This window comes from Nycticebus coucang, chromosome 2, assembly GCF_027406575.1.
Source record: "Nycticebus coucang isolate mNycCou1 chromosome 2, mNycCou1.pri, whole genome shotgun sequence".
Lineage (NCBI taxonomy): Eukaryota > Metazoa > Chordata > Mammalia > Primates > Lorisidae > Nycticebus > Nycticebus coucang.
This window is the reverse complement of record NC_069781.1, coordinates 145,072,173-145,099,611: the sequence shown is the minus strand read 5'-3', so window position 1 is coordinate 145,099,611 and position 27,439 is coordinate 145,072,173. Positions and strand designations below refer to the sequence as shown.

The following is a 27,439-nucleotide window of genomic DNA, read 5'->3' as shown; positions in this document are numbered from 1 at the left end:
TAACAGTTTAAAGAAAATTTATGGGTCAACTAATACCAAAAAAAACAAATATTTTTACAATTATTCTTCACAATGTGTTCCAACAAAGTGTTTTCCAAATATCTCAACTACCAATTCTCCAATCTACCTCAGAAGAATGTTACGTTTCCGATCTACTTCTACAGAAAAATGGGTAACATCGACAACTTAATAAAAACATCTTCCTTTCAAATTCGTTCCACAAGTTGGACATGGCTCCAAATAAACTGAGGCTTTTTTTCCTCAGATAATAAAGAACCAATGCCAGAGACTGCATAATATATTTTTAGCTACCAAGTTCTTTCCTCATTTGAAGATTTTTGCTCTCTTTACTTCTGCTCAAATATTCTTCATGGAATACACCAGCTATTTCTCCTTTCCTAGCTCTGCTTAGTTCATGAAACTGTCCAACAAAAACTAATTCTTTTTTTTTTTTTTTTTGTAGAGACAGAGTCTCACTGTACCGCCCCAGGGTAGAGTGCTGTGGCGTCACACGGCTCACAGCAACCTCTAACTCTTGGGCTTACGCGATTCTCTCGCCTCAGCCTCCCGAGCAGCTGGGACTACAGGCGCCCGCCACAACGCCCAGCTATTTTTTTGTTGCAGTTTGGCAGGGGCTGGGCTTGAACCCATCACCCTCGGCATATGGGGCCGGCGCCCTACTCACTGAGCCACAGGCGCCACCCCAAAAACTAATTCTTAACAACTACTATAAAAACTATATGGGATAGAGAATATTAAAGGTATCCTGTAGTTTAATTTTCATTCCATGAATACACTCAACATTCTGGTTTTCCTTCATCTTAACATCTTGCCTGTCTCTAAAATAGAACACATAACTTGAAATGGTTAAGCCTGACCTAAGTCAAGCTGCCGGTAGAGCTTTAGAAATTTCGTTAGTGCTTTCTGTCAACTATACAAGATCCTTAAGAGGTAAAACCTTTCCTCCCCTGTCTGTAATCTCCCAGGAAACATTTATAATCTTTAAATGTTTTTTCTTTTAACCCAAATTAAAGATTTTTCTCAACAAATATAAGGATTTCATTTTAGACAGTCGACACTATCTCATTTTGCTTTTATGTCATTTGGCACCAATAGAGTACATGCTTTCCTAGTTCTCAGCTAATCTCCAGGAAAACCTTTGTGTGATTTGAGAAACTGAAACAGATGGGTGCCCAAGATTTTTCATGGCCTACTTGAGTAGGTTTTAAATAAGCAGTTAATTTACCTTAAAAGACCTATTTCACTCATTAGCCTTCCTTCATAATTTAAAATAAAAAAGGAATACAGACTGAGAAAACATGTTCATTCCAACTTCAATATTACAGATAATCCCAAAGCGTTACATATCACTGGATCTACAAAACGTTTCACTCCAGTTAGCAGTTTAGCCACGGTTGCCCAGTGGAATTACAAACCTGGTGACTTCACTGCTTTAAATGTTTCCTACGATTTCAACTAGTGCAATATTGTTAACTTCCCATCCTAAACAGTTTCCTACTGTTATTACTAAAACAGCTGTCAGCTGCTGGGCTTCGGTAACCTCTTTTTACAACCCTTTATTCAATGCTTTGGGATCCTCAAGGACGGGTCATTCCACATCATTCCTCAAAATGAGATCTAAGAACCTGACGCCTCAGAGGGTCTCCGATCATCACTTGCAGGGGCAGGAGAAAAACCACTGCCGAGAGCTGATTGCCCAATGCAGCAATGTTAGCTCACATCCGCATTTAAGACAGCCCGGCCACTCTCCTTTTGATGTGAGACTACTAAGGTAACAACTTCTTCTGGCTTTCATAAGCCTCTCCCTGGACCCGGCTACCTCCAGCACTCCCGACCTGAGAGCCGCAGCCGAGTCTCCGGCATCCCGACACCTAGACTGGCGGCTGGAGCGCGCCCCCGCCTTGCTGGGTCCCGCCGCCGCACTCCATAGGCGCCCTCTCCAGCCGGGCACACTCGCAGGCACACGCTCCTCCAGCAGTGCCATGTTCCGGGAGGCGGCAGCAGCTCAGCCCCAGGAGCAGCGACTAGGGGCGCTCGCGCCCCGCCCCGCGCCCCCGGCCAGATGGCGGCTCCCCCAGACTCCGGGAAGGAGGCGGTGGTGGGCGGGCCGTGGCAGACCCGCGTTGGGGGCTACTAACGGCCTGTCACTGTCAGTCCAGCGGCGGCTCAGCACGAGGCTGGCCAGACGGCGCGTCCAGGGCCGGCCTGGGTGGCTAAGGCGCTTCCCCTACCTTGCTCTGGGGAGGGAAACAGGAGCAGCGCAGAATTGCGGGGGTCTCCTCCCAGGCGCCGGGGACAGGCTCGAATCCACGCCTCTCCCTGGACCCCGCCCGGCTACCACCACACTCTTCACCGAGCTGCCGCAGCTGAATCTCTGGCGTCCTAGCCCGCACCTAGACTGGCGGCGGGAGCTCACCCCCGCCCCCGACTCGACGGTCCGGCCCCCGCACGCCGTAGGCGCCCTTTCCGGCTGCGCACACTCGCACGCACACGCTCCTCCAGCCGTGCCATGTTCCGGAAGGCGGCAGCAACTCAGCCCTGGGAGCGGCTGCGAGGGGCGCTCGGGCCCGCCCCGCGCCCCCCGCCCAGCTGGTGGCTCTCACCTGAGCCCCGGCTCCTCTGGACACAGGGAAGGAGGCGGCGGCGGGCGGGGCCGCGGCAGACCCGCGTCGGGGGCCACTAACGGCCTGTCACTGTCAGGCCGGTGGCGCCTCAGTACGAGGCTGGCCGGACAGGCTGGGTGGCTAAGGCGCCTCCCCTACCTTGCTCTGGGGAGGGAAAGGGGAGCAGCGCAGAACTGCGGGGGTCTCCTCCCAGGCGCTGGGGACAGGCTCGAAACCGCACTCCTGCTTCCTCCTCTCCTGTCGCCACAGCCCCCTCGCCCGCACAGACCCCAGGCACAGCCAGCTGAGGAGGGTTTACCCCATGAAGAGTGCCTCTGCGTGGCCGTCGCTGTCCTTGTCTCCCTAGCCACCGCAACCGCCAGTAACGCCAACGGAGCGGGACTCGAAAACATCTCCGGTCTCGGTCTGTCCCTCACCACAGCCTCCTGGCTCCCAGGACAGAGCGGCCAGGCCATTGGCTGTGGCGTGGGCACGTGACTCCTGCAGACCCGTGACTCCCGCGAGCACGGGAAGGGCAGCTTGACCGCCCTGCCCCACCCCGACCCCCCTAGCGCCCGCCCCTCCGCATCTCAAGCAGCAGGGCGGGAGAGGAGGAACGTACCAAGTGGGCGGTGGCAGGGGGGTGTGCAAGTCGGAACTCCTCCCTTCGCAATGGTCAGTCTCCCCGCCCCACCCGGCTGTCACCGCCTCTCCTCTGTTGTCACCCACCGTGAAAAGGATGAGGCAGCACAGGCTCCACTGACACTGCCAAGCAAACGAGTTGTGCAGTAGTTTTTTGCGGCTACCATAGCAGTGGCTGTGACTGGAGACTCCTGGAAATGGCGGCCATGAAGAGGCCCTACATAGGATACTAATACATACTTTTTATCGGGGGTGAGTAAACAGTTTGAGTTCGGCCACAGGAAAGATGATGCGAGGACCACAGCTTGAGGCTGAGGCGAGGGTTTCTACCCCACCCAGCGGCTCTAGCCAGCAGGCTCGCCCTGCTGTCTAGGCGGGGTAGCAGCGCGCTCTTCCCCTCCACAGTGCGCCTGGTGGGGACGTCCCAGGCGCCAGGCGGGGCCCGGTACCCTCGCTGAAGGCGCAGTGACATGCACCTGTACAAGGGGATCGCAGGACACCTCTTAGTAACATCTTCTGATGGCCTTTTTGAAAGAGAAATTTCAGTGCGATTTTCCAGATGTGGTATACTGAGCATTTAAGAGGGAACTGCCCAGGTACACTGAAAGCGTGCATAAGGAAAACCTACTAATACCAGCTTAGCATTGCAATAGTGCCCTGACTTCTGCTAGTAGGAGCGTTTTATTTACATAGAGATTAATCTGCAATTGTTTCTACATACCTTAACCTAGTTAAGCACCCAAGGAGTTACATACTCAGCGGGAAATCATCTCCATGTCATCTGTGGCCTCTAAAAATTCCTGTAGCATCCGTTTGTGACTTAATGCGTGCAGTTACAAATTTTTATTAGTGACTATCCTTTATGTCACTAAGAAACTGAAGGGTTCAGATGTGACCACGGCAGATGAGGTGACATTCAGACTATTCAGGGACGGTCAAGTCCCAACAAATTACTATATAGAGCATAAACTCACATTAAAGATCAAGAGTTTTTCCTTTTCTAGCTTCTTGATTTCTCCCAACTATAAAACATTACGTTCACATGTCAACAGCATACCTAGAAGTGGAATAGCGTTACATTTTAATTTGGGTACTTATGTAGTGAAATACAAAGAAAAAAATGCCTATAAAAAAGCTAACAGAGCTATATGATAGAAGGAAAAAATTTTCATTGTGTTACCCTTACTGCCACTTGGGAAATTGCTATTGCTACCTTATCTCAAGTAAAAAAGCCCTAAAGGTAGGTTCTTAAATACATACTTAAAATAATCATCATGGGGTGGTGCCTGTGGCTCGGAGGAGTAGGATGCTGGCCCCATATGCCGGAGGTGGCAGGTTCAAACCCAGCCCTGGCCAAAAACTGCAAAAAAAAAAAAATATATATATATATATATATTTTAGGCATAATAATGACTGTCTCAAGAGCAAGGCCCCAAACTGGACTCAGAAATTCTTAAACAATTTGATTAGAGTTGTTCATGCATTAAAGCTATTTTTTCTCATTTGCAAAACTAAAATAAGCTAAAGCTAGTTTATTGAACTAATAATACATAAAGGTTTTATCGTTTCCTCTATATTGTAATATCTATTCTATACAATGTTTTACATATATGCTGATCTTTCCAACTTATGATTATACTTCCAATTTCCTCACTCAATTATTTTTTATATACTTGCAGTGTCAGAGTAGCCAAGGATAATGTCAAAAATGTCTTGTACCTTTTTCTTTTTAAAGAATGATAGTGGTTCTACAGACAACTACCTTAGCCTTCTTATACCTTCAGTGTGCTTGACGTGTCACTTAACAGTTGGAAATACAATAAGTATTACATGATGTAAATATAAAAATATTTAAAAATATTACTGACATAAGTGTATATAAAGGGCATGTTAACTTAGAATGTGGCTGTGGCTAAAGATGTGAAAGCAAAATACATCTGAAATTTGACGGAATTTTTATTTCACAGTAATCCAATATTATTCATAAAAGGGACCAGGCAGTTGAAAATGGATGACATTGGAATAACTGTTAACTAGCTTGTATAATAATGTCTTCATAGTTAGCTATAAATAGCAGAAGACTTTAAAATGGTGCTCTGTTGTTTTGACATAAGTATAGCTACAAGTTGGGTCCAGGTTACCACAAGATGTGCACAGCATAGAATTAACAAATAATATAAAGAGTTTATATAGATAGGAAGTTAATATTTTATTTCTCCAGAGACATATTTACAGGTAAATGGAAGTTAAAGGCCTGCTTGCACACCAAAGCCAGGTCCTTTGGGTGGTTCAGTCAAGGAGGTCTTACCTCCAGCTGACTCACAGGAGAAGCACCCACTCCTAAAATAAAAGCAAGGAATATTAAGTTAATGATTAACATTTGTACATTTTTTACTTAAAAAATTATAATTATTATTTCTAACAGTCCAGTTAAGTAACTATTTGTCCTTTAAGAACTAGCATGTTTTATTTAATTCAAACATATTAACTGCTGCAAAATTTTCTATTCCTAAAGTTAAATATGAAAAGACATGTCAAAACTCATAAGTATGAAATATAAAAATAGCACTAATATTAATTCCCATTTATTGAGCAATGTATATACATTAGCTCATTTAATTTTTACAACAATGCCGGGCAGTGCCTGTAGCTCAGCGAGTAGGGTGCCAGCCCCATATACCAAGGGTGGTGGGTTCAAACCAGGCCCTGGCCAAACTGCAACAAAAAAATAGCCAGGAGTTGTGGCAGGTACCTGTAGTCCCAGCTACTTAGAAGGCTGAAGCAAGAGAATTGCCTAAGCCCAAGAGCTGGAGGTTGCCATGAGCTGTGGCACCGCAGCACTCTACCCAGGGCAACAAAGTAAGACTCTGTCTCTAAAAAAAAAAAAAAAAAAAAAAAATGCCATGAGACAAGTGATACTGGCTTTATTTTAAGCTTCAGAAAGCAAGGTTTGGAGAATTCAGCATCTGCCAAAGATCAGAGTAAAAAACTAAGGTGAAAATAAAACCCAATCTGAGAGAACATTTTTTAAAAACCTGTTTTAATAAACCACGACACTACATTTGTTCTTTCTATACTTGAAGTTTATTTAGATTGAGATCCACTATCACAGTGAACAGAAGAAACATGTACATTTATACTCTGTATTTGGAAGTAACAGAAACTAGATTCCTTGACAAATAAGATTTGGGAGAATATCCCTTAGAAGTAGTGAAGTAATAATCTATTTATGTTTTTTTATGGCTATATAAGTAGTAGCAATTTTTTGAAAAATGATTTCAGACCAGGGTGACCACCACAGACATAAATAGAAGAAAATAAGAACAGGCCCTGATGGAAGAATTTGTGAAGAGAGGCAGAGCAGAGGTAGAAGAACCTGTCTGGCTTTTTTTCATCCCTACACATATTTTCCAGGGTAATTGCTCACCTCTGCCCTGGCTGACCTCTGTTGCTAGAGCCTAGCTCAGCACCTAATCCATATCACTTAACCCTTCCCCCACTATTCCCTGGCTCAGCTAACTTACTTTGTTCCTTCTTTAGATTTTAGCTAAAGAATTTGTTATTTATATGTTTTCAACCCCCTCTGGCTTTGCCCTTCCCATTTTATCATCAATCCTATAAGTCTATTAATTAGAGCCCCAGGAAATCATTTTCTGTTGAAGGCGACAGGAAAATGACACCAGATAATCATCTGTAAGATCTTGCAAGTTATCAAATACATTGCAAATAACTGTAATGTATTGTAATGAACAATGCTACATAGGTCTTTTTGTTCACTATAGAAACAGATCAAATAGCAGTCATTGTATACTATCTGTCAGAGCCTAGTGTTAATGTTGTAGGGTAAGTGGCAAAATGATACTTAGCTAAGAAAAAAGACAGTATTTGACTTTGTATTTTATTTTTGTTTTTTTTTTCCAAGATGGAGTCTCACTTTTGTCACCTTGTAGAGAGCCGTGGCATCATAGCTCACAGCAACCTCAAACTCTTGGGCTCAAGCAATCCTCTTGCCTCAGCCTCAACAGTAGGTGGAACTATAAGTGCCTGCCACAACGCCTGGGTAATTTTTCTATTTTTAGTAGAGACAGGGTCTTGCTGTTGCTCAGACTGGTCTCTAATTCCTGAGGTCAGGCAATCTACCTGCCTTAGCCTCCCAGTGGGCTAGGATGACATGCATAAACCACAACACCCAGCCTGTATTTTTGTATTAACTGGGTACAACTGCTTTTCTTTAACTGCTAATGAAATAATGAAATTAATTCATTTTGGAGGACCTTTCAGCTACCCCTTTCTTCATACTACTCTGTCTACAACTTTTTTCTTGATCAATTATCAAAATGGAATGTGATTTAAATGTTTCCTTTTTGAAGTCTCTTAAAAGCTGAGCATTTAATATCTTAAAGATTCTCATCAGTTTGAATGAATATGGATCTTTTTAAATTAATAAGCTCCTTAATATTAAAACCTTCTTTACCAAATTAGGAAGACTATAATAACTAAAGTTTGGGGAACAATAAATAAAATTAATCATATATACTAAATGAGTTTTCACAGGATTATGGCATTTTACATATGGTAGTAATTTTAAGAATGATCTGGCCCAAATTTCCTAAAATTTGTTCCATGAAATTAAAATCCCGTGATATACTTTATTATTATTTTAGAGACAGGGTCTGGTTCTGCCACCCAGGCTGCAGTACAGTGGCAAAATCATAGCTTACTATAGCCTTGAACTCCTAGGCTCTCGGCTCTAGGGATCCTTCTGCCTCAGCCTCTCCAGTAGCTGGAACTATAAGCATGTATACCACACCCAGCCTATGGCATACTTCAGAAAAAAGGGATTCTAGTGGTCCACTATGGCTGCAAACCTTCTCCTTTTCCTGCCACTCACACAATGCATATTTAAAAATTATAAAGACTATAAAATCTGTCAGTTAAGCCTGTAATTTTGTTTAACCTGTTACAAATGTAATTCTCTGCTAGCCCCATCTGTAAATATGTCTCAGAACACACAAGAGGCAGTGACTTAGCCCTCTGTATTCACCTGACAGCCATAATTTACATGAGGTTTTTCACTTAATGAACAAAGAATGACTTTCCATGATAATATCATGTTTAAAATGCAATCTAATATTTTACCTTGTTGTCTTCATTAAAATTCAAAAAGTACTTTTTTTTTTTAACATTCCAACAATGTATATATATGTATCATTTTAATTCATCTGCACTCTAGAAAACTTGGCTTTCCTGTAAACTTTTATGGCTTAAAGGTAAAGTATTTTATGGAAGTTTAGTGCTTATCTGTTTATTATTGCTGAGATATAGTACAGTCACCATTGCCCCTACTTTTAGTGTTTAAAAACAATAAAGTCTAGAGTCATCTCTCAATAACCACACTGGTACTATAGCCTAGCTATATGTTTTTTACTTCTCAGATATTGCCTCAACCCTGCAGAACTGTGCAAAATTTAAAATCTTTATAAAACTAAATATGAAGAATTCAAATTGTATTTAAAAGTAGTTATAAACTAATTTTTCTATAATAAAAAGAACTTCTATTAATTAGTAATTTAAGCCAGGTTTAGAAGTTATTTTTCTTTAACCAAATTTTTATTTTTTAATTTATATATAAAATAAAAATATTTATTTTTCTTTAAATTAACCAAAAATAAGAACAATCACAGCATACAAATATTTTCTAATGTCAAAATTAAGAAAGAGTATAGTGGACTCTTGAAAAACACAGCTGTGTGTATTGCATGTGTTCACTTATATTTTGATTGTACTTAGCTTCTGCCACCTTTGAGACAGCAAGACCAACATTTCATCTTCTTCCTCCTCAGCCTACTCAAAGTGAAGATGACAAGGAAATGTCAGAAGATACTCAAAAGAGGTGAAATAGGGCAGTGTCTGTGGCTCAGTGAGTAGTGCGCCGGCCCCATATACAGAGGGTGGTGGGTTCAAACCCAGCCCCTGCCAAACTGCAACAACAACAACAAAAATAGCCAAGGGTCATGGTGGGCGCCTGTACCCCCAGGTACTCGGGAGGCTGAGGTAAGAGAATTGCCTAAGCCCAAGAGCTGGAGGTTGCTGTGAGCTATGACACCATAGCGCTCTACTCAGGTGGACAAAGTAAGACTCTGTCTCTAAAAAAAAAAATGTGAAAAATGTAGACAAAGCAACTATCTGTCTATTTGTGTGACAGGAGACTAATATTGGATTAATGTTGTGAATTAACAAAGTATGAGAGTCTAAACGACAAAATTAGAACTATAGAATTATAAACACCAACATCTAATCAGAAAAAGGGAGTCATCTAAAGAAACCAAATAGATTACATGAGGAAATCTTCACTTGAGAAGTTGAAAGAAGTTACCAGTTTGAGCACAAACCTAAAAACAGCATAAACTTATTTAAAAACATCTAAATCCTAAAAAGAAGCTAAAGCTTGTAGAAAACACTATGAGATAGGGTCTTTTCTGGGTAAGGATATCTGTATTTGAAGCAAGATGGCTAAGGGATAGGACCATTAGCTAAGAAAGATACTGTAATGTTAACCAACAAAAGATTTTACTTCAGTTGCCTCTTTATTATAAAGGAGAATGATTTTTCACAATGGAAATGTTTTATCTCCTTAAAAACAAACAAGTATACCCCTAAAAGTGAGGAACTAGGAAGAGAATGCCAAAACTCTTTAAGTAAATCTATAGGCACAGGGTGTTGAAAGTAGTATATGCAGGAGAACCTCTATAAGTTGACCATGCCAGGGACTGTAACAAACCGGTCAACACACGGAGGTGGTCAGCACAAGGAACTAGGCCAACTGCACTGATGCACACATGTTGTGTGTGTCAAGTGAGGTCAGCCTGGGCATGGTGGGTCAACCCTGTAACCTCAGCACTCTGAGAAACTGAAGCAGGTGGATTACTTGAGCTCAAGAGTTCAAAACCAGCCTGAGCAAAAGCAAGACCCTGTGTCTACTAAAAATAGAAAAATCTAGCCAGGTGTTATGGTGAACATCTGTAGTCCCAGCAACTCAGGAGGCTGAGGTGAGAGGATTGCTTGAGACCAAGAGTGTGAGGTTGCTGTGAGCTATGATGCCACAGCATACTACCCAGGCACAGAGTAAGACTCTGCCTCAAAATTAAAAAAAAAAAAAAATTAAGAAAAAAAAATAGAAAAGAAAAAAGAAAATTTGGTCAATTTAAGGAAGTAATCACTGTAGTCAATGAAGGTCCTACCATATCTGCTTCTTAGAAAAGAAAGCAACAGTTAACAAAGACCAGCTAAGCTAGTATTTACAAAACTCAGTTATCTTGAATTGATCTCATTGTCTCTTTAAGGAAGGTTATTAGTCTGCCAGAAGGATGAGCCAGTACTTCTAGAGAGGAAACTATAGAACCACTTATACTTAGTAATTCAACTTTAAGAATTGTTATTTTTGATAAAACGAAGGAAGAAGTATTTAAAAACAAGAGAATAAAGAGCACATAATAGCTCTTTTGAAATATCAGACTAATACGCAGCCATTAAAACCTACCAACATGTTAAAAGAAGAAAAAGTTTATAAGACATTAAGTAGAAGAAATAATTACACAGGGATTACAACCATAAAAAAACATGCAATTATTAAGAAAGAATTTTGAAGGGTGGCGCCTGTGGCTCAGTGAGTAGGGCGCCGGCCCCATGTGCCGAAGGTGGCGGGTTCAAACCCAGCCCCGGCCAAACTGCAACAAAAACAAAAAAATAGCCAGGCGTTGTGGCGGGCGCCTGTAGTCCCAGCTGCTCGGGAGGCTGAGGCAAGAGAATCACGGAAGCCCAAGAGCTGGAGGTTGCTGTGAGCCATGTGACGCCACAGCACTCTACCAAGGGCAGTAAAGTGAGACTCTGTCTCTACAAAAAAAAAAAAAAAGAAAGAAAGAATTTTGAGTAATTGAACACTTAGATATGAAATAGCAGTAAAAGTTCAGTTTATAATTGAAAGAAAAGTTAATTAGTATGACACGATTCTAGCATAGGAGCAACCTGGATAAGCAATGGATCAATATAAAAAGATCTAGGCATTCTAGATGACTATTAAATGCAATCGACTGTGTAATATATCTGAAATAAGGGTTGATGTAGTCTGCGTTATTACAAATATAATGTCTGGAATAAAGGAGGCAGACTCATAATCCTCTGTGCTACTAAGTACATATCTCAAATACTATGACTGGTTTAAGTACCACATTAAAGTCACTAGAGCCAACTAGAAAATCCACAGAGGACAGAGACTAAAGTTGTATTACATAAGGAAAAAAACTGAAAGAACTGTGAATATTCAATCTAAGAAAAAGATATGGAGAAGATAAAATGGCTATTTCAAATAACTGAACAGCTATCATTTGGAAAAGATATTAAAACTATCTTGTGTTGGCTGAGTGTGGTGGCTCACATCTGTAATCCCAGCACTTTAGGATGCCAAGGAAGGAAGATCACTTGAGGCCAAGAGTTCAAGACCAGCCTCTCTCTATAAAAAATATAAAAATTAGTTGGGCACTATGGCGCATGCCTATAGTCTCAGCTGCTTGGGAGGTTGAAGTGGGAAGATCGCTTGAGCCTAGGAGTTTGAGACTACAGAGAGCTATGATTACACCACTACACTCCAACCTCCGTGAGACCCTGTCTCAAACAAACAAAAAAGATTGTGTTGATACAAAGGGCAGAATTAAATTTTTAGGAGGAAATTAGAGGGTTTTAGGAGTAATTAGTCTTTGAGTCAATCTTCTACCAGCATGAATTTTTAAACTATGGAATAGATTTATCTTTGTAGTAAATTTTCCTTCTCTTATAAATACTCAGATACTCAATAGGGTTTTAGGGGGAAAAAAATCTTATTCTAGATACCATCCAAAGCTCTTGCCAATTCCTATGAATTTAGGATATAAAATTTTAAAAATTAAGTTTATGTGAAAGATTAATTTAGGTTAAGCCATTAAAACTTATTATATGTATACGAACAAAAGCATACCTTGGCCCAGGTTTTGGAACTTTGCCAGCCTTAAGCTCATCAATAATATCATTAATATCCTTAGGCGTCAGATCCTCCTAGGAAAAAACAAATTACAACAGTCATGTTGAAATTATTTCATACTGCTTGAGTCTGTAAATCCCTAAAACCAGTTATTTTATTGTCTGCCTGCCTTTCAGCTTACAAGATAGTTACCAAGGTAGCAACAACTGAATAATTCCTATACATAGCATATAGGGCTAAATATAAACTGCAACAAGAGCTGTAGCTGAAGAGGCAATACGGAGTAGTGCTTTGCAGTGAAATACATCTGCATTTAAGTCCTGGCCCCACTACTTACTAGCAATCTTGGACAAATTATTCAGCCTCCCCAAATTTGTTTATCTGTAGAACTACTTCAGTGTGTTTTTGAGGATTAAATGAGAAAATATAGAAGTTAGAACAATGCAAGGTATATGGTCAATAAATGCTATATCCTTGAAAAATGATGGGGTACCAAGTATAATTAGTAACTTGTAAGTAGACTCCTAGTATCGCTCCATAATCTTACAAAGCTCTTACTACTAACTGAAACAATCTCTGTCTCTTCTGACAAATCCATCTATAGGCTGTTGCATTTAGATTTCTAATGCTACTTACAAAGTCTCGACTAATTCCTATTTAAATCCATAATCCAAAAATTCAGTGAAAACACGTTTTGGACAAATGAAACACCAAGTAAAACTTGGCTTCAGGATTTCAAAGCCTAGAGGAGCAAGGGACAAAGCCCTCAGCCAGCCCAAGAAACTCTAACAAGAGACCGTCGAAACCATACAAAGTTAAGATCCCCAAATGCTGTATCCTTAATATAAGAGAAAACAGGAGGTGCAGGACTGGGCTCATGCCTGTAATCACTAGGAGGCTGAGTCAGCCCTGGAGCTCGGGAGTTCAAGACCAGCTTGAGCAAGAGCAAGTCCCTGTCTCTACTAAAAAATAGAAAAATTAGTTGGGCATGGTGGCATGTACCTATAGTACCAGATATTCAGGAGGCTGCAGCAGGAGACTACTGAGAACTACTTGAGCCCAGGAGTTTAAGGCTGCTGTGAGCTAGGCTGAGGCCATGGCACTTTAGCAGGGAGGGCAGAGCAAGACTCTGTCTCAAAAAAAGGGAGCAAATTAGAAATTAAACTATCCCTGAAAGAAAACTGCTAGCCTGGAACTTTTGGACTAAAGGAGAAGAGGAGACATAGGGGACATAATGAGTGAGGGGAGGGGCTTTTCCTAGGCCAGTAGGGACTTCTAGGAGCAAGAGAGGATCCCTTCTTTTTTTTTCTTTTCCCCCTATACAGGGTCTCATTCTGTTACCTGGGATAGAGTGCAATGGAATCATCGCAGCTCTCTGCAACGTCCAATGTCCAGGCTCTAGCTGGGCCACCACTGTACTTAGCTAATTTTTTGTAGAAATGGGGTTTTGACTATTGCCCAGACTAGTCTCTAATCCCTGGCCTCAAGTGACCTTTCTGCCTAGGCCTCCCCCAAGTGCTGGGGTTATAAGTATGAGCCACTGTGCCCAGCCACAGATCCCTCTTAAAGGATCTACTTCACTCTGTCTTCAAAGACCTTCCATAAACAAATTTCTAAGAAATATGACCTAACAAGATCTGAATGAGACCATGATATAACTAGGATGGCAAGTGATTTTTTTGAAAAGATAACAAGAAAATTCCACATATCTGAATATTTCTTAAAAATGTAAAGGTCAAAGACGAGACCAAAAATACAAATCTTAACAGACAAGTACTCAGTTAAAAACAAAAAAGCAATACTTATGAAATCCAGCTAAAGTAGTACTGAGAGGTATGATACCATCTCTATAAAATTTTTAAAACAAGTGCTATTAGTCTGACTGCATACATACATGAAAAAAAATTTAAAGCATGTATGACATGAATACACATTAAATTTATGATAATGGGGGATGAAAGATTTAGGATCGAGTGCTTCACCGTATATATAGCTTATTTCTATAAATGATGACAAGGATAATTGTAATATCTGAAGTAAAATGTGGCAAAATGTTAAGTCTTATTTGTTAAGTCTTCATAGTTGCTATGCCAAGGTTATTTTGTATACTAACATGTAAATTACCAAATTTTTCACAATTTAGAAGTTTAAGACTTTTGTCATCCTCTAAAGGAAAACACATTTAAAGATAATTTTTTAAAAACCTGGGTATTTATGCCAACAGCTTCTTCTAAATGAGCCAATTCAGAAACCAACATCTACAGGACATGAAATCAGTACTTAAGGTATTTTAAATATGACATACAACTTAAACTTACATTAAATGAAATACTCACATAATAATTGCCATTTATTTGAACGATGGGTGCATTTACACAGGCCCCTAAACATTCCACCTCTATAAGAGTGAAAAGTTTATCAGGTGTAGTCTCCCCAACCTTTATTCCTAAAAACATAAATAATCTTCATTAGGACCAGGTTATACTTTGACAGAAATTCAGTTTAAGAAAAAGAAAACCCATAATACATTACAGAGATATACAGTAAGTATTTTAGAGTATTACATTTATTTAAAAAAGAAAAAAAATTGTGTAATTAGAACATGCAAGGATGGCTTTTCCTTTTTTTTTTTTTTTTGTTTGCGACAGAGTCTCACTTTATTGCCCTCAGTAGAGTGCCATGGCATCACAGATCACAGCAACCTCAGACTCCTGGGCTCAAACGATTCTCTTGCCTCCAGCCTCTTGAGCAGCTGGAACTACAGGCGCCTGCCACAACACCTGGCTGTTTTTTAGAGACAGGAGTCTCACTTTTGTTGAGGCTGGTCTTGAACTCCTGAGCTCAGGCAGTCTGCCTGCCTTGGCCTCCCAGAGTGCTGGGATTACAGGTGTGAGGCATGGCACTGTTTTTTTTTTTTTTTTTTTCTTTTTTTTTTGAGACAGTTTCATTTAGTCACCCGTGGTAGAGTGCCATGGGATTGTAGTTCACAGCAACCTCAAACTCATGGGCTCAAGTGATCTCTTGCCTCAGCCTCCTGGGTGCCTGCCACAATGCCCAGCTATTTTTAGAGAAAGGGTCTCACTTTTGGGCAGGCTGGTCTCAAACTCCTGAGCTCAAGCAATCCAACCATCTCAGCCTCCCAGACTGCTGGAATTACAGGCATGAGGCATAGCCCGTGCAAGGATTTAAGCAAATGTCTTCCTTTAAAAAACAATCAAACTTCAACAAACCCATCTCTAGTGTTTATTATTATATAGCAGTGCATCAGACTATATTTTCATTTTGATTGTGAAAATTAAACTAAAATCAGTCACACTATATGATTAGCAAAAACTCAGAAAATACCTAATGTCAAAGATTATTAAAGTTTTGAAGAAAATGGCTACTCTCATATGTTTAAGGAACACAATTTGGAAAAATATGATAAAGGCTAACCCATCAATTCTACTTCTTGTAAATAACTTCAGTATTTAATAGGACAAGTATGCAAAGATGTATGTACATGAAAGTAATTGCAGAGTAACTTAATTTATAATAGAAAAACGAAGCAGACATATATTGTGCTATAGAAATATAGTCAAAATAAAGTATAAAAAGCAAACATAGACATAGTATATTTATGTATTTAATAATCAATATGATATAAAATCTGTAATACACCCAACTGTTATCAGAATTTATACATTAGAACTCAGGAGTAGGATTTTGAGCTGACTTCAACTTTCTGTTCGAATACTTCAATACTGCCCAACTATTTTTACAACATGCAAGTACTGTATATTTAATAACAAAATTAAAGGATAAGTCCTTTTCTTGCATTTGACATATGTAGGTATAAATGCAGCAATGGCATTTCGTATGGAAAAATCCCCATTTACTTTTTAAATGCTACTATTATATAATAACACCTATTTCAAATGCCCCTTCCTGAAGCATTTTTACTACACTCTTATTTGTTCCTTGGCTGCTTTAGAAGAATATATACATAATAATAGTCATTTTTACATGTCACACGCTATCACACAGTAAGTGAAACAATTTTCTAAACAATCAAAATTTTAACACTCCTCGAAGCTTTTCAAACAAACTTAATGATTTAGAAAGAAAAGATAACAGATAACTCAGCTTTGAGGCTAAGAACTAAGGTAGAACACAAAATTGGAAGAAATAAAGGTGGGCAGTAACAGACAGCCTTCTACCAGGGAAATAACAGATACAAGAAGCTGGTGGAAGTTGGAAACCCCAAGAAAATAGAAATATGTCAAATCAATAAAGACAATTTTACTTTTTATCAAAGTCACAATATAATGTATCCCATACCAAGCTTTTTCTGAATTGCTTCCAGGATGCTGTCAGAGTTTCCAAGCCTGCAAGGGGTAGTAGTGCAGACCTGAACGTGATACTTCCCAACTGGCTTTCGATTATACATTGTATAAAAAGTTGCTACTTCATATACTCTCATTGGAGGTACTTGTAAAACTTCCACAACCTAAAATATTAGGACATTTTAAAATATTAATTGAGCTTTTTAGGTATGTTGTAAAAAGTACAATTTCAACATTGCCTCAATTTGGTAAAAATAGAAAAGTTCTTCAAAAGTAGAAAACATTCTTGTATTGATAATTACAAGATATAAACACTTTGATTTTTGCAGACATCTTACACTTAAATCACACAGAGCACAGAAATTAATGGAGTCATAGCACTGCCTCCTCCTTCTACCCTACTCCTCATCTCTGAGAAAGGATATTCTTTTTCCCTTAATCTTTAAGTCTTTCACTATTAAGAATCTCTACTTTGACCAACTCATATTTTGTAATTTTAATAGTCTAAATGGCAAAAATTTAGTGGTCAAATCCCAATAAAGTAAACAATTAGATTTTTAAAACCCTACACAATTTTTTTAAAAAGCCTTGATGTTACTTGTGAGGTACAGTACATGCAAATGGTACTGCAAAAGAAAAAAGGTTCAGAATCAAAGCTATTAGTCCATATTTGTTTACATATCTACATTTAGATATCTCTGCATACATCTCACACACACACTTCTCCAGAATAATCCAAAACACAACTTTCATTCCATATCACAATACTCTTTCAATAGCTGGATATAATAGACAAGTACTTCCCAACCCTTTGCATCAAGGCATGAATAGAAAATACCTGTTTTGATGTCCCAGGGTTCAGGACTAAGAGGGCCACTATCTCAGCATGCCTCTCTTAGTCAGCAATTAAGGAAAACAAGGCTTTCTAGATGTTTGCTAGGGCCTGCTCCTTATACAGTTGATCATGACTATAATCATAGTTATAACTTTCTAGGTGATCTAATATCGTTAAGACTTCCTATCTGACACTCTTAAAATTATACATATTATATGTAGTATGCCCACATTTTAACATAAAAGAAGAGGTCATTAAATGAAATTCAGATGAAAAAAATGTAGAACTTTATCAGGAATTCTAAAGGAAATGTATTCTCAAAAGACATCAAATCATGGCTTGATTGTGACACACAAACTAGCTGTGCTATTTAATCCAGTGATTCTAAACCAGGAATGTATGTGAATCTGGGGAACTCTCTACCAAAATATACATGCTAGAGCCCTACTACTTAAGTAGTTTAACAAACCTGGACGGGGGCCCTGATTTGTCTAATTTGAAAAAGCTCTCCCCTGGAATTCTCCCACATACCTCCCTATGTCTTAGTGACAGAGAGATAATTAGTGAGCTTAAGGATTTTTTTTGTTGTAAGGTTGGGTATTAGTTGGGTGCTTCTTGGATTGGGGAGGGGGAGGGGAAACAACACTAAAAGTCCCAAATGTAAAGTGAAAAGCATCTTGATTCTATTCTCTGTACACTGTTTCCTGCCTCTTCCTCCATACACATCCAACTCTAATTAGACTAGAACAATATTTATTTTTATTTTTAGAAACAGAGTCTCATAATGTTGCCCAGGATGGTCTTAAACTCCTAGGATCAAGCCATTCACCCAACTCAGCCTCCCAAGTAGCTGGGACTATAGGCACAAGCCACCATACACAGGGTGACAGAGTAAGATTTTGTTCTTAAATGTTCTGACATTTAGTTTCTTACTTATTTTCCTCTGCTAAGCTTGTCAATAAGACTCAATAAGACTTCTGACAGGCCTGTCATTATTAAAAACATGAATTTTTACAAAAATCCCCCAAACCATAATTAGAAACACATACCTAAATCATTATTTAGAAAAGTAGGCTATTTAGCTTAAAATAATGTAACTCCCAAAGAAATGTGATTTATTGAAAAAATAACCACCTGACTACGTTTACTCAGGATAGTACCTCACTAAACTTGCTTTATAACATTTTTCACAGTGAGGAAAATAGTAAGGGTCCTCATAGTGTTAGTGTACTGTGCAAACAAAGCAAATAAGAGGTCAATAAACTAAATCTAAAATTTGCGTTAGGGATTCTATTAGATAAACCAAGGGTATTCATATTCTTCAAGACAGATGATGGTTGAGCCTAACAGTTTTAACCCAGTGACGTCTACAGAGTGATAACAATGACGTTCAGCAGCATCTCCATGACATTCAATTAGAAACTGCACTGATTTGGAAATGAATTCAGTCCTAGCTCTATCACTGAGAAATCATTACATAATAATTGGACATCTACCTTGTTCAAAACATTGCCAGTGAAGAAGTCAGTCCAGAGAAAAATCAAAGATATTTTCCACTATAAAGTATGGCTTAATTGTATAATTCTCATAAGAATCAAATAGTATGTGGGGTTTTCTTTCTTTTTTTTATTAAGGGGAAAGCACAAATGCAGTCCCCCACTTCCACAAATTATGCAGTCAAGTTTCCCACATTTGGGGAAATCACAGGGGTCAGCACATCCGAAGTGCAATGGATGAGCCTTGCCCTGGGAAAACCACCTTTGTGATCATGGTATCTCCCCTGCCAAGTAAGTATAGTATGTGGTTTTTTTGTTTTTGTTTTTGTTTCTTTTTTTAGACAAAGTCTCACTTTGTTGCCCTTGGTAGAGTGCCGTGGCATCACAGCTCACAGCAACCTCGAACTCTTTGGGTTTAAATGATTCTCTTGCCTCAGCCTCCCAAGTAGCTGGGACTAAAGGCACCCATCACAATGATAGGCTATTTTTTGTTGCAGTTGTCATTATTGTTTAGCAGGCCTGGCTGAGTTGGAACCTGCCTGCCTCGGTGTGTGTGGCTGGCGCCCTAACCACTGAGCTATGGGCACCGAGCCAGTACATGATTTTTGTATAGTACTTTGTAAATGATATACTATATTGCCACACAAATGTAATTATATTATTAGGATATAAATAAACTTGAAATTTGGATTACTGCTGAAAGCTATTAGAAAAATAAACAAATCTTAAAATATGTACAAATAGACTAACTTCATATCGTTAGCCAAAATGGGTCACTCATATCATTTTTGCAGGTTCCAAGGTAGCATAAATACTACATATTATATAAATTTTTGTTAAAGCCCATAATCAAAGATGTACAATACTAAACAGACTCATACTAGCTATACCCGGATCTTTTTTCCCTGTAATTCTAATGTTTAAATGTTATGCTAATTTTCAGAATATCTTGATGCTAAATTATACACATCTGGGATCTTTTATCTTTATTGTAACTGTTTCAAACCTTTTTTGGGGGTGGGGGTGAGGAGACAAAGTCTTACTCTGTCACCCAGGTTAGAGTGCCATGGTGTCAGCAACCTCAAACTTATGGGTTCAAGCAATCCTCCTGCCTCAGCCTCCTTGAGTAGTTGGGATTACATGGGCCCACCACCATGCCTGGCTAGTTTTTCTAGTTTTTAGTAGACAAGGGGTCTTGTTCTTGCTCAGGCTGGTCGCAAACTCTTGAGCTCAGCTCCCAGAGCACAGGCATGAGCCACTGCATCTGGTCCAGCCCCTCAAAAAACCTTCTTTCACCATAATACTTCTATTTTCTGCAAAGATAGAAAGCTTAAAGGAACCAACAAAAAAACAAATATAACTCAAGGAAACATATAAATGACTAAAGGGCTCCAAACTCCTAGATTCTGACACTGGAGATTCTCAGGGTAATCTCTACATAAGGAAATTATCATACATAATCTCTCCTCTTTTCCAACTAAGGTAAAAATGAACCAGTACCTTATTCATTGCAGAGATGGGCAACCACCCATGCTGCCTTTGAGCTAAATCCAGAACTGGAAGCACAGCGGCTGCTTTATGCCCTTCTGGGTAGTTTTTTACAATTGCCTCTATCCTCTGTATAAAAAAGGAAATCACCCACTTTATACATACAAAAGTTACTAAATATTCTGTAAATTAATAATGATATAGTGTTAACTTAGTCATACCTTATAGTTTTCTGGTGCGAAATCAAATGGAGTATCTGGGTTATTCTCAGGAGTATCTCTGTGCTATACAAAGAAAAAAGGTTTTTCAAAATTATCAACGTGAATAACACTATATATCACTATACTATTACTTGATTGTTTAGTCTCTCCATTTTAATTACAACATGATATAGTATATCTATCTATCCTTTCATCAAAAAGAATGACTAAACACACGAATGAATATGATTACCAAAGTTAACAGAACTCAAAATTTTAGAAAAGTTTTAGGAAGCATTTTTTTAAAGATTAAGGGAAGTAGCTTTAGGACCACTAAAACAAACAACAAAGAAAGTATTATCTAATTTCTTTTTTTTTTTAATTGCAGTCTTCCCAAACTGCCATGTGTGCTTTTACTATAATTCCTTTTTTTTTTGGTATTATCTAATTTCAGTAGATAAGAGGATCTTCTAATATAATTACCAAAACAATGCCAATTATGAGAAGCCTTATGAAATTAAGACATAAGGCTCAGCGCCCATAGCTCTGTGGCTAGGGCGCGGGCCACATACTCTGGGGCTGGCGGGTTTGAACCCAGCCCAGGCCTGCTAAACACCAATGACAACTACAACAAAAAAATATATCCAGGCGTTGTGGCAGGTGCCTCCCTGCTTGGGAGGCTGAGGCAAGAGAATTGCTTAAGCCCATGTTTGAGGTTGCTGTGAGCTGTGATGCCATAGCACTCTACCAGGGGCAAGATATTGAGACTCTGTCTCAAAAAAAAAAAAAAAAAGAAAAAGAAAAAAATTAAGACAAAATTTTGAGTGTGAACATATGTACATTTTTCCAAAAAAAAAAAAAAAAAAGATATCAGCTTGTCAGTGACCAAATCTGTGCCAAAAAAACATTAAGACTCATTACTTAGGGAAGGTACAAAAGGACCATTTCTTCTCCATATTTTTTCCATAAACAGAAAGTAATCAATAGCAAAAACTCTGTTTCTTCTAACAAGAAATCAAATGAGTCACACTGAGATTAACACTTATATACATTAAAGATATGTATGTGTGGTAAATACAGAACTGAATCTCTTGATATGTCAACTCTTGGGAGTTCTACTATTTTTTTTGGGGGGGGGGAGTTCTACTTTTTAAAGGATGTAAATTTAAAAAAGGAAAGAAAATAGAAACTTGGACAATGATCTTAAATATGTGGCCTGTCTGGTATGTTTTTAGACAAAGATGATAAAACATAGCAAAAAGCTATTTATTATACCACTAACTCTTAAATCATCATACAAGCCCATTATATTGCATTCAAACAACACTAGATTAATCCCTAAAAACTGCACCATGTAAGAAACAGGAATACATTATATTTTCCCTTCTAAATTGTGCAAGTGAACTGGTAAATTCATAGACTTCTCCCTGTAATAAAACCTTGAAAACCAAAAATATAAAGGGCAGCTGCTAATATATTCACTCCATTGCTAAAATCCATAAATTTCAAACCACTATTATTTTGGGATTCCCCAAGCTACAGCCTCAGAACCTTCAGTCAACCAACATGATTGATTTTTTGGGGGGTGGGGAGGGGAAACAGAGTCTCACTTTGTTGCCCTTGGTAGAGTGCTGTGACATCATAGCTCACAGCAACCTCAAATTCTCGGGCTCAAGCAATCCTCTTGCCTTAGCCTCCCGAGTAGCTGAGACTAGAGGGGCCTGCTGTAACATTAGAGATGGGATCTTACTCTTGCTCAGTCTGGTCCAGAACTCCTGAGCTCAAGCAATCCACCAACATGACTGAATTTTAAGAACCCAAAGAGTTGTTAGAATCAGGTTAAAGGCTCACAGTAATTTCACCAAAGAACAAAGTAGGTTCTTATTCCTACAGTTTCCCTGGTGCCAATTTAAATATGAGAGCTTTAGGTGGAACAACGTATCTTTTTAAATGTAAATTCGATTAGCTATATGTAAATATCCCAATGGCCATGATATACCAAAGATACTGGTTTTTGAGATATTTTGGCTTAATCACAATCAATTACAGATTCCTTTGTTCTTTCTCCACTCCCACTGCTTCACTTGACTTGTTAAAAAAAGAAAAAAAGAGAAAAAAAGATATTTTGGCTTATTACAATAGATTTACCGAAATTTCCAAGTCTTTTCTTTTTGAAGAAATCTAAGTAATTACTTACCACAAATAAAGCTCCTCCTGCTCCATTTTGCACAGCTGTCTTATGCAAATTCCTCATATGTCTTCTCTAAAATTTAAAATTTTAACAAAGTTCAGTAAATCACAGCCTTAAGAAATGTTTCATAAGGAAATACTCTAAGATTCATAATTTAAAGCAATAAGATTAACTTACAGAAGTAAAAGATCTCAAGAGCTATAGTCTACTACTCTACACCCTGCCCCTGTCTATTTCCAGAGAGATATAAAAAATAAAGACGCAAAGGCAAGGTTATTCACATGCCTTAGGTCACACACAAGAGTCAAAGGGAGAACCAGGACCACAATCCAGATGTGCTGAGCTGTGCACCCTTTCTACCACCCCCTGGCTGCCAATAGCACTGTCACTCTGGCCACCCTGCAGGGATAGGAAACCTGTTGTGGCTTTCTGATTTCAAGATTCTTTTTTAAACATCAAAAGAGGCAAGAAAAGCTTCATCTTTCTCTACTACACCCCTTTTAATAAAAGGATTTGTTCTACAATATTTGGATTCAGTCAAAAGGCTACACTTGAGGACCCAGAAAGCCACATATCACGTTAAGGCCACAGGTTCCCCACTTTTTTTTTTTTTTGAGATAGAGTCTCAAGCTGTTACCCCCTGGGTAGAGAGCCATGGCATCATAGCTCACAGCAACCTCCAACTCTTGGGATCAAGTGATACTCTTGCCTCAGTTTTTCTACTTTTAGTAGAGACTGCTTTTCCTCAGGCTGGTCTTGAACTCCTGAGCTCAAGTAATCCACCCACCTTGGACTCTCAGACTGCTGCAATTACAGGCGCGAGCCACCACACCCGGCCTCCCCACTTCTTTATGAGGACCTAAATAAAAATGTTTTCATTCTATCCAATGAGTCATATATGCTATACAAATGAGTCAACTATATCCTCCTTTTCAATCCTGTATTAAATTAGTTCAGAAACTCCAGCTGTAAAAGTAGTTGCAGAAAACTACTTATGACATATGTTCAATTGCTTTGGAAAGAATCTGATTACTCCCTCTGTTGCCTTCATTTTTCTTTGCCCTTTTGCTCCTACCCTGCCCACTCAAGCAATCAACTATCACTTTAGATTCCTCCCACTTTTGAGTTCTGCTAACCACAGACAAATGAGAGAACCCTGAATTAAAACAAGCATGGAACTGGCAAAGAGTTGGGCAATTCAAAGAAGGCAAACCGAAGAAAGTAAAAGGAGTAATACAACACAATTATATACTTAACTTTCCCCTACGTCCAAATAATGTTTCAGTTGATGAAGTATATTTACCTGGAACATTTGCTTTAATTAACTAGACAAGACCTAGATGTAGAATAAGGGGCATAAGAAAAAAGATGGGAGTGATAAATATTAGTTTCAGAATAACTGGGGAGGAAGCAATTAGAGGGGGCTTCAATCATGTTCGTTTTTTTGTTTCTTACTACGCAGCTGGTGGGTATATAAGTGTTACAATTCTAAAGAATGTTTTTATATATGATAATTTTTTTAAACAAAGAATGCAACATTTACTTTCAAGGAGTCAGTCTAATTTCTTCCAAATTGCTTCAGGATCAATCTGTGAATTAAACACAATATTATATCTATATTCCTAGACTGAGATAAACATGAAAGCATGGCTGTAACTCCTGAGTAATACATAAGAACAATATCAGCATAAAACTTAACTGAAACTAAAATTTAGACGACAGCTATTTTTTCACCTTAGCTGAGAAGATATTAAACAAAAAAGCCACAGAACAATTTTTGAGTAATGTTAGTAAATTATTTACTAAATCCTGAGAGAAAACAAAGATTTCATAATAAAGGCAAAGGATTAATTTTAAGAGTAAAGAAAGTAATCACTCCTCTCTTTAACGTTTTCTGTTGACTGACTTTTTATCCACTCCTATAGTTGGGTTTCTGGGCTCAGTTCTCACTCCTATGTCCTTTTCTCCATAAGCTTATCCATTTTCATCAGTAACTCTATTCTTAGTACTCTCAGATCCTGTATATATTTGGTGACAAAAGGCTAACAGCCTGAAAAGATAGTAGACATATAAATATCAATGAAAAAAATGAGTAAATACCATGAACAAAAATTTCACAGAATTCAAATAGTTAAACTTACTAGTAAGTAAGAACACAATTTAAAATAACTGGCAGCTGCCTTGGTGCCTGTAGCACAGTTGTTGTGGTGCCAGTCCCATACACTAAGGCTAGCAGGTTCGAACCCAGCCCAGGCCTGCTAAACAATGACAACTGTAACAAAAAAATAGCCAGGCATTGCCGCGGGCGCTACTTGGGAGGCTGAGGCAAGAGAATCGCTTAAGCCCAAGAGGTGGAGGTTGCTGTGAACTGTGATGTCATGGCACCCTAACGAGGGTGACACAGTGAAACTCTGTCTCAAAAAAAAACTGGCAGCTGTCAAATTAGCAAAGTTTTTTTTAAATAGCACTTCATTCTGTTGAGTGTATGGAGAAATGGTGCTTTTTATACATTAGATAAAAATTCAATTACCCTTTTTGGTAAGCAAATTATGGAGAGACTAAAAAAGTGTCCATCTTATAAACCTAATAATTATACTTTTAGAAATTTTTCTTATAGTACAAAATGAGAATAAAGATTTACATAAAAACATGTTGCTTCTGTGATATTTACTGCAGCAAAAACACAAGCAACCCAAAAGCTCAACATAGGGAGGTCTTTTTATTTTTTTTTGAAACAGTCTCATGTCACCCCTTGGTAGAGTGCCGTGACGTCACAGTTCACAGCAATCTCAAACTCTTGGGCCTAAACTATTCTCTTGCCTCAGCCTCCCGAATAGCTGGGACTACAGGCACAATGCCCGGCTATTTTGGGCTTTTTTGTAGTTATCATTGTTGTTTAGTAGGCCTAGGCTAGTTCAGACCCACCAGCCTCTGTGTATGTGGCTGGTGCCCTAACACTGAGCTCTGAGTGCCAAGCTGAGGAAGTCTTATTACTGATAATTTCAACACTGAAATATTATATGGCTAACAAAAATATTTCCTAATTTTTTTTCTTCACATAGAAAAAAGCATTTGGTCCACAATCAGAATTGGAAACTATCAGGGTTAAACAAAACAAATACAACAAAAATAGCATTAACTATCATCCTAATGATATTAAATTTAGACACTAAGGAAAAGACTGGAAGGCCAAAAACAATTAGAAGTGTGAATCTCTGTTCTTATTACGTTAACAAGATTATGAGGGACTCTTTTATATTTATCTCTATTTTCCTAATTTCCTATTTAGCATAGAATAATATGACAAACTAAAAGTAAAAAAACTTACTTAAAATAAAATGTTCATTAGGTACAAAGGAAATTTATCACCTCTACTGTTAAACTCACTTCTTGTTCTAATCTCTGTATATCAAATTAAACATTACCAATCCCTACATTAAAAATGCTTCTATTTTAGATCAATATTTGATTTCTTTCTCATTAATCCAGGATGTGTCATGTACTTTCACTTAAAATAGGGAGTGAACCTTGAAAATTGTTCTTTAAACTATGTAGCTAAATATTAGAAGATCTATTATTTTTTATTTTTATAGTATTTTTTTCTGCTCCCAGGGCCTGTTGTGTCCTGCCTTCTCTTCCCCCGGTTTCTGTCTCCATCTGGTTATCAAACACCATTGAAGGCCAGGTTTGGAATTCCACTTGTGAAGTCTGAGGCTCCTTTACAAGTTTTTAGAGTTTGTGCCAATATTAGGAACCAACTGGGAGATGAAGTGCACTGCTAGGATAGATTGTCCCTCCACAGTGTCAGGATCTAAACTGGGAAGGAGGGAGTCAACAGAGGCACCTTATCTAGCAAGTGAAGACAGTTGAGATTAGGTAGAGTGTGAGAGGTTTAGGGATAGAGTCTGGGCCAGGGTCTGCAAGAAGGAGAGGAGGCCTGTCCAGGGATTAAGGATTGACTTTATTTTAAAGGAGCAGAACAGAGTCTGACTAGAAGTCAGCCCCTCACTCAGTTTCAAGGGTTTTTTATTAGTGTAGTTGGAGTGTCAGAGGGGGTCACGAAAGACAAAGGAAGTCTCCTTTGTCAGTGGAGTTATGAACAAAGTAAAGACTAGCTGGGCCAGTCTATGGTCAGATGTGTGTGTATGATTCAAAATGTAAATTAGGTGTCAATCCTCAAATGTATATGATACATTCTTCAAAGTGCAATCACTGGGGAAAATGCAATTAGTCATTCTTAGATTCTTCTAGAAGCTTTACTATTTTCATTTGAAATTCATTCAAATTTGTTTAAAGAATTTAGATGATCACTGCACATTATACACATGTAACAAAATTTTATGTGTACCTCATAAATTTGTACATTTTTCTGTTATTTTTTATTAAATCATAACTGTGTGCATTAATGCATTTATTGGGTACAGTGTGCTGATTTTGTATACAATTTGGAATACTTACATCAAATTGATGAAATAATGCTCTTTATAAAAGCTTTGCTGTGAGAGCCAAGCCACTTCACAGGTCTGATCTGTAGGTGGCAGTGGTCACCACCCTATGGTCGTGAATCCCACTAGCTGAGGTCAAGTTTAAAAAAAAAAACATTTTCCATCCCTTAACCCTGAGTC

General features: G+C 38.7%; 1 protein-coding gene, 1 long non-coding RNA gene and 1 other non-coding gene across 3 annotated transcripts in view; all 3 read right to left on the bottom strand.

Moving 5' to 3' along the window:
* Nucleotides 1-3,048, bottom strand: part of LOC128579859 (uncharacterized) — a 34,224-nt gene extending 31,176 nt beyond the window's left edge. Inside the window, exon 1 of the long non-coding RNA XR_008378284.1 lies at nt 2,944-3,048. This is a non-coding gene — a long non-coding RNA (uncharacterized LOC128579859). The remainder of the gene's footprint in view (nt 1-2,943) is intronic.
* Nucleotides 3,049-5,512: 2,464 nt separating this feature from the next.
* LOC128560426 (NADH dehydrogenase [ubiquinone] flavoprotein 2, mitochondrial-like) lies at nt 5,513-24,676 on the bottom strand. The gene is made up of 8 exons (XM_053554024.1): nt 24,358-24,676; nt 22,821-22,886; nt 20,645-20,707; nt 20,436-20,552; nt 16,600-16,768; nt 14,616-14,725; nt 12,277-12,353; nt 5,513-5,606 (listed from the first exon to the last, which is right to left on the bottom strand). Exons 2-8 carry the CDS (start codon nt 22,875-22,877, stop codon nt 5,513-5,515), a joined length of 687 nt encoding a protein of 228 aa, XP_053409999.1. The 5' UTR covers nt 22,878-22,886; nt 24,358-24,676.
* LOC128580169 (U1 spliceosomal RNA) lies at nt 19,071-19,234 on the bottom strand. The gene has a single exon (XR_008378504.1). It is a non-coding gene; the product is annotated as a U1 spliceosomal RNA (small nuclear RNA).
* Nucleotides 24,677-27,439: the final 2,763 nt, after the last annotated feature.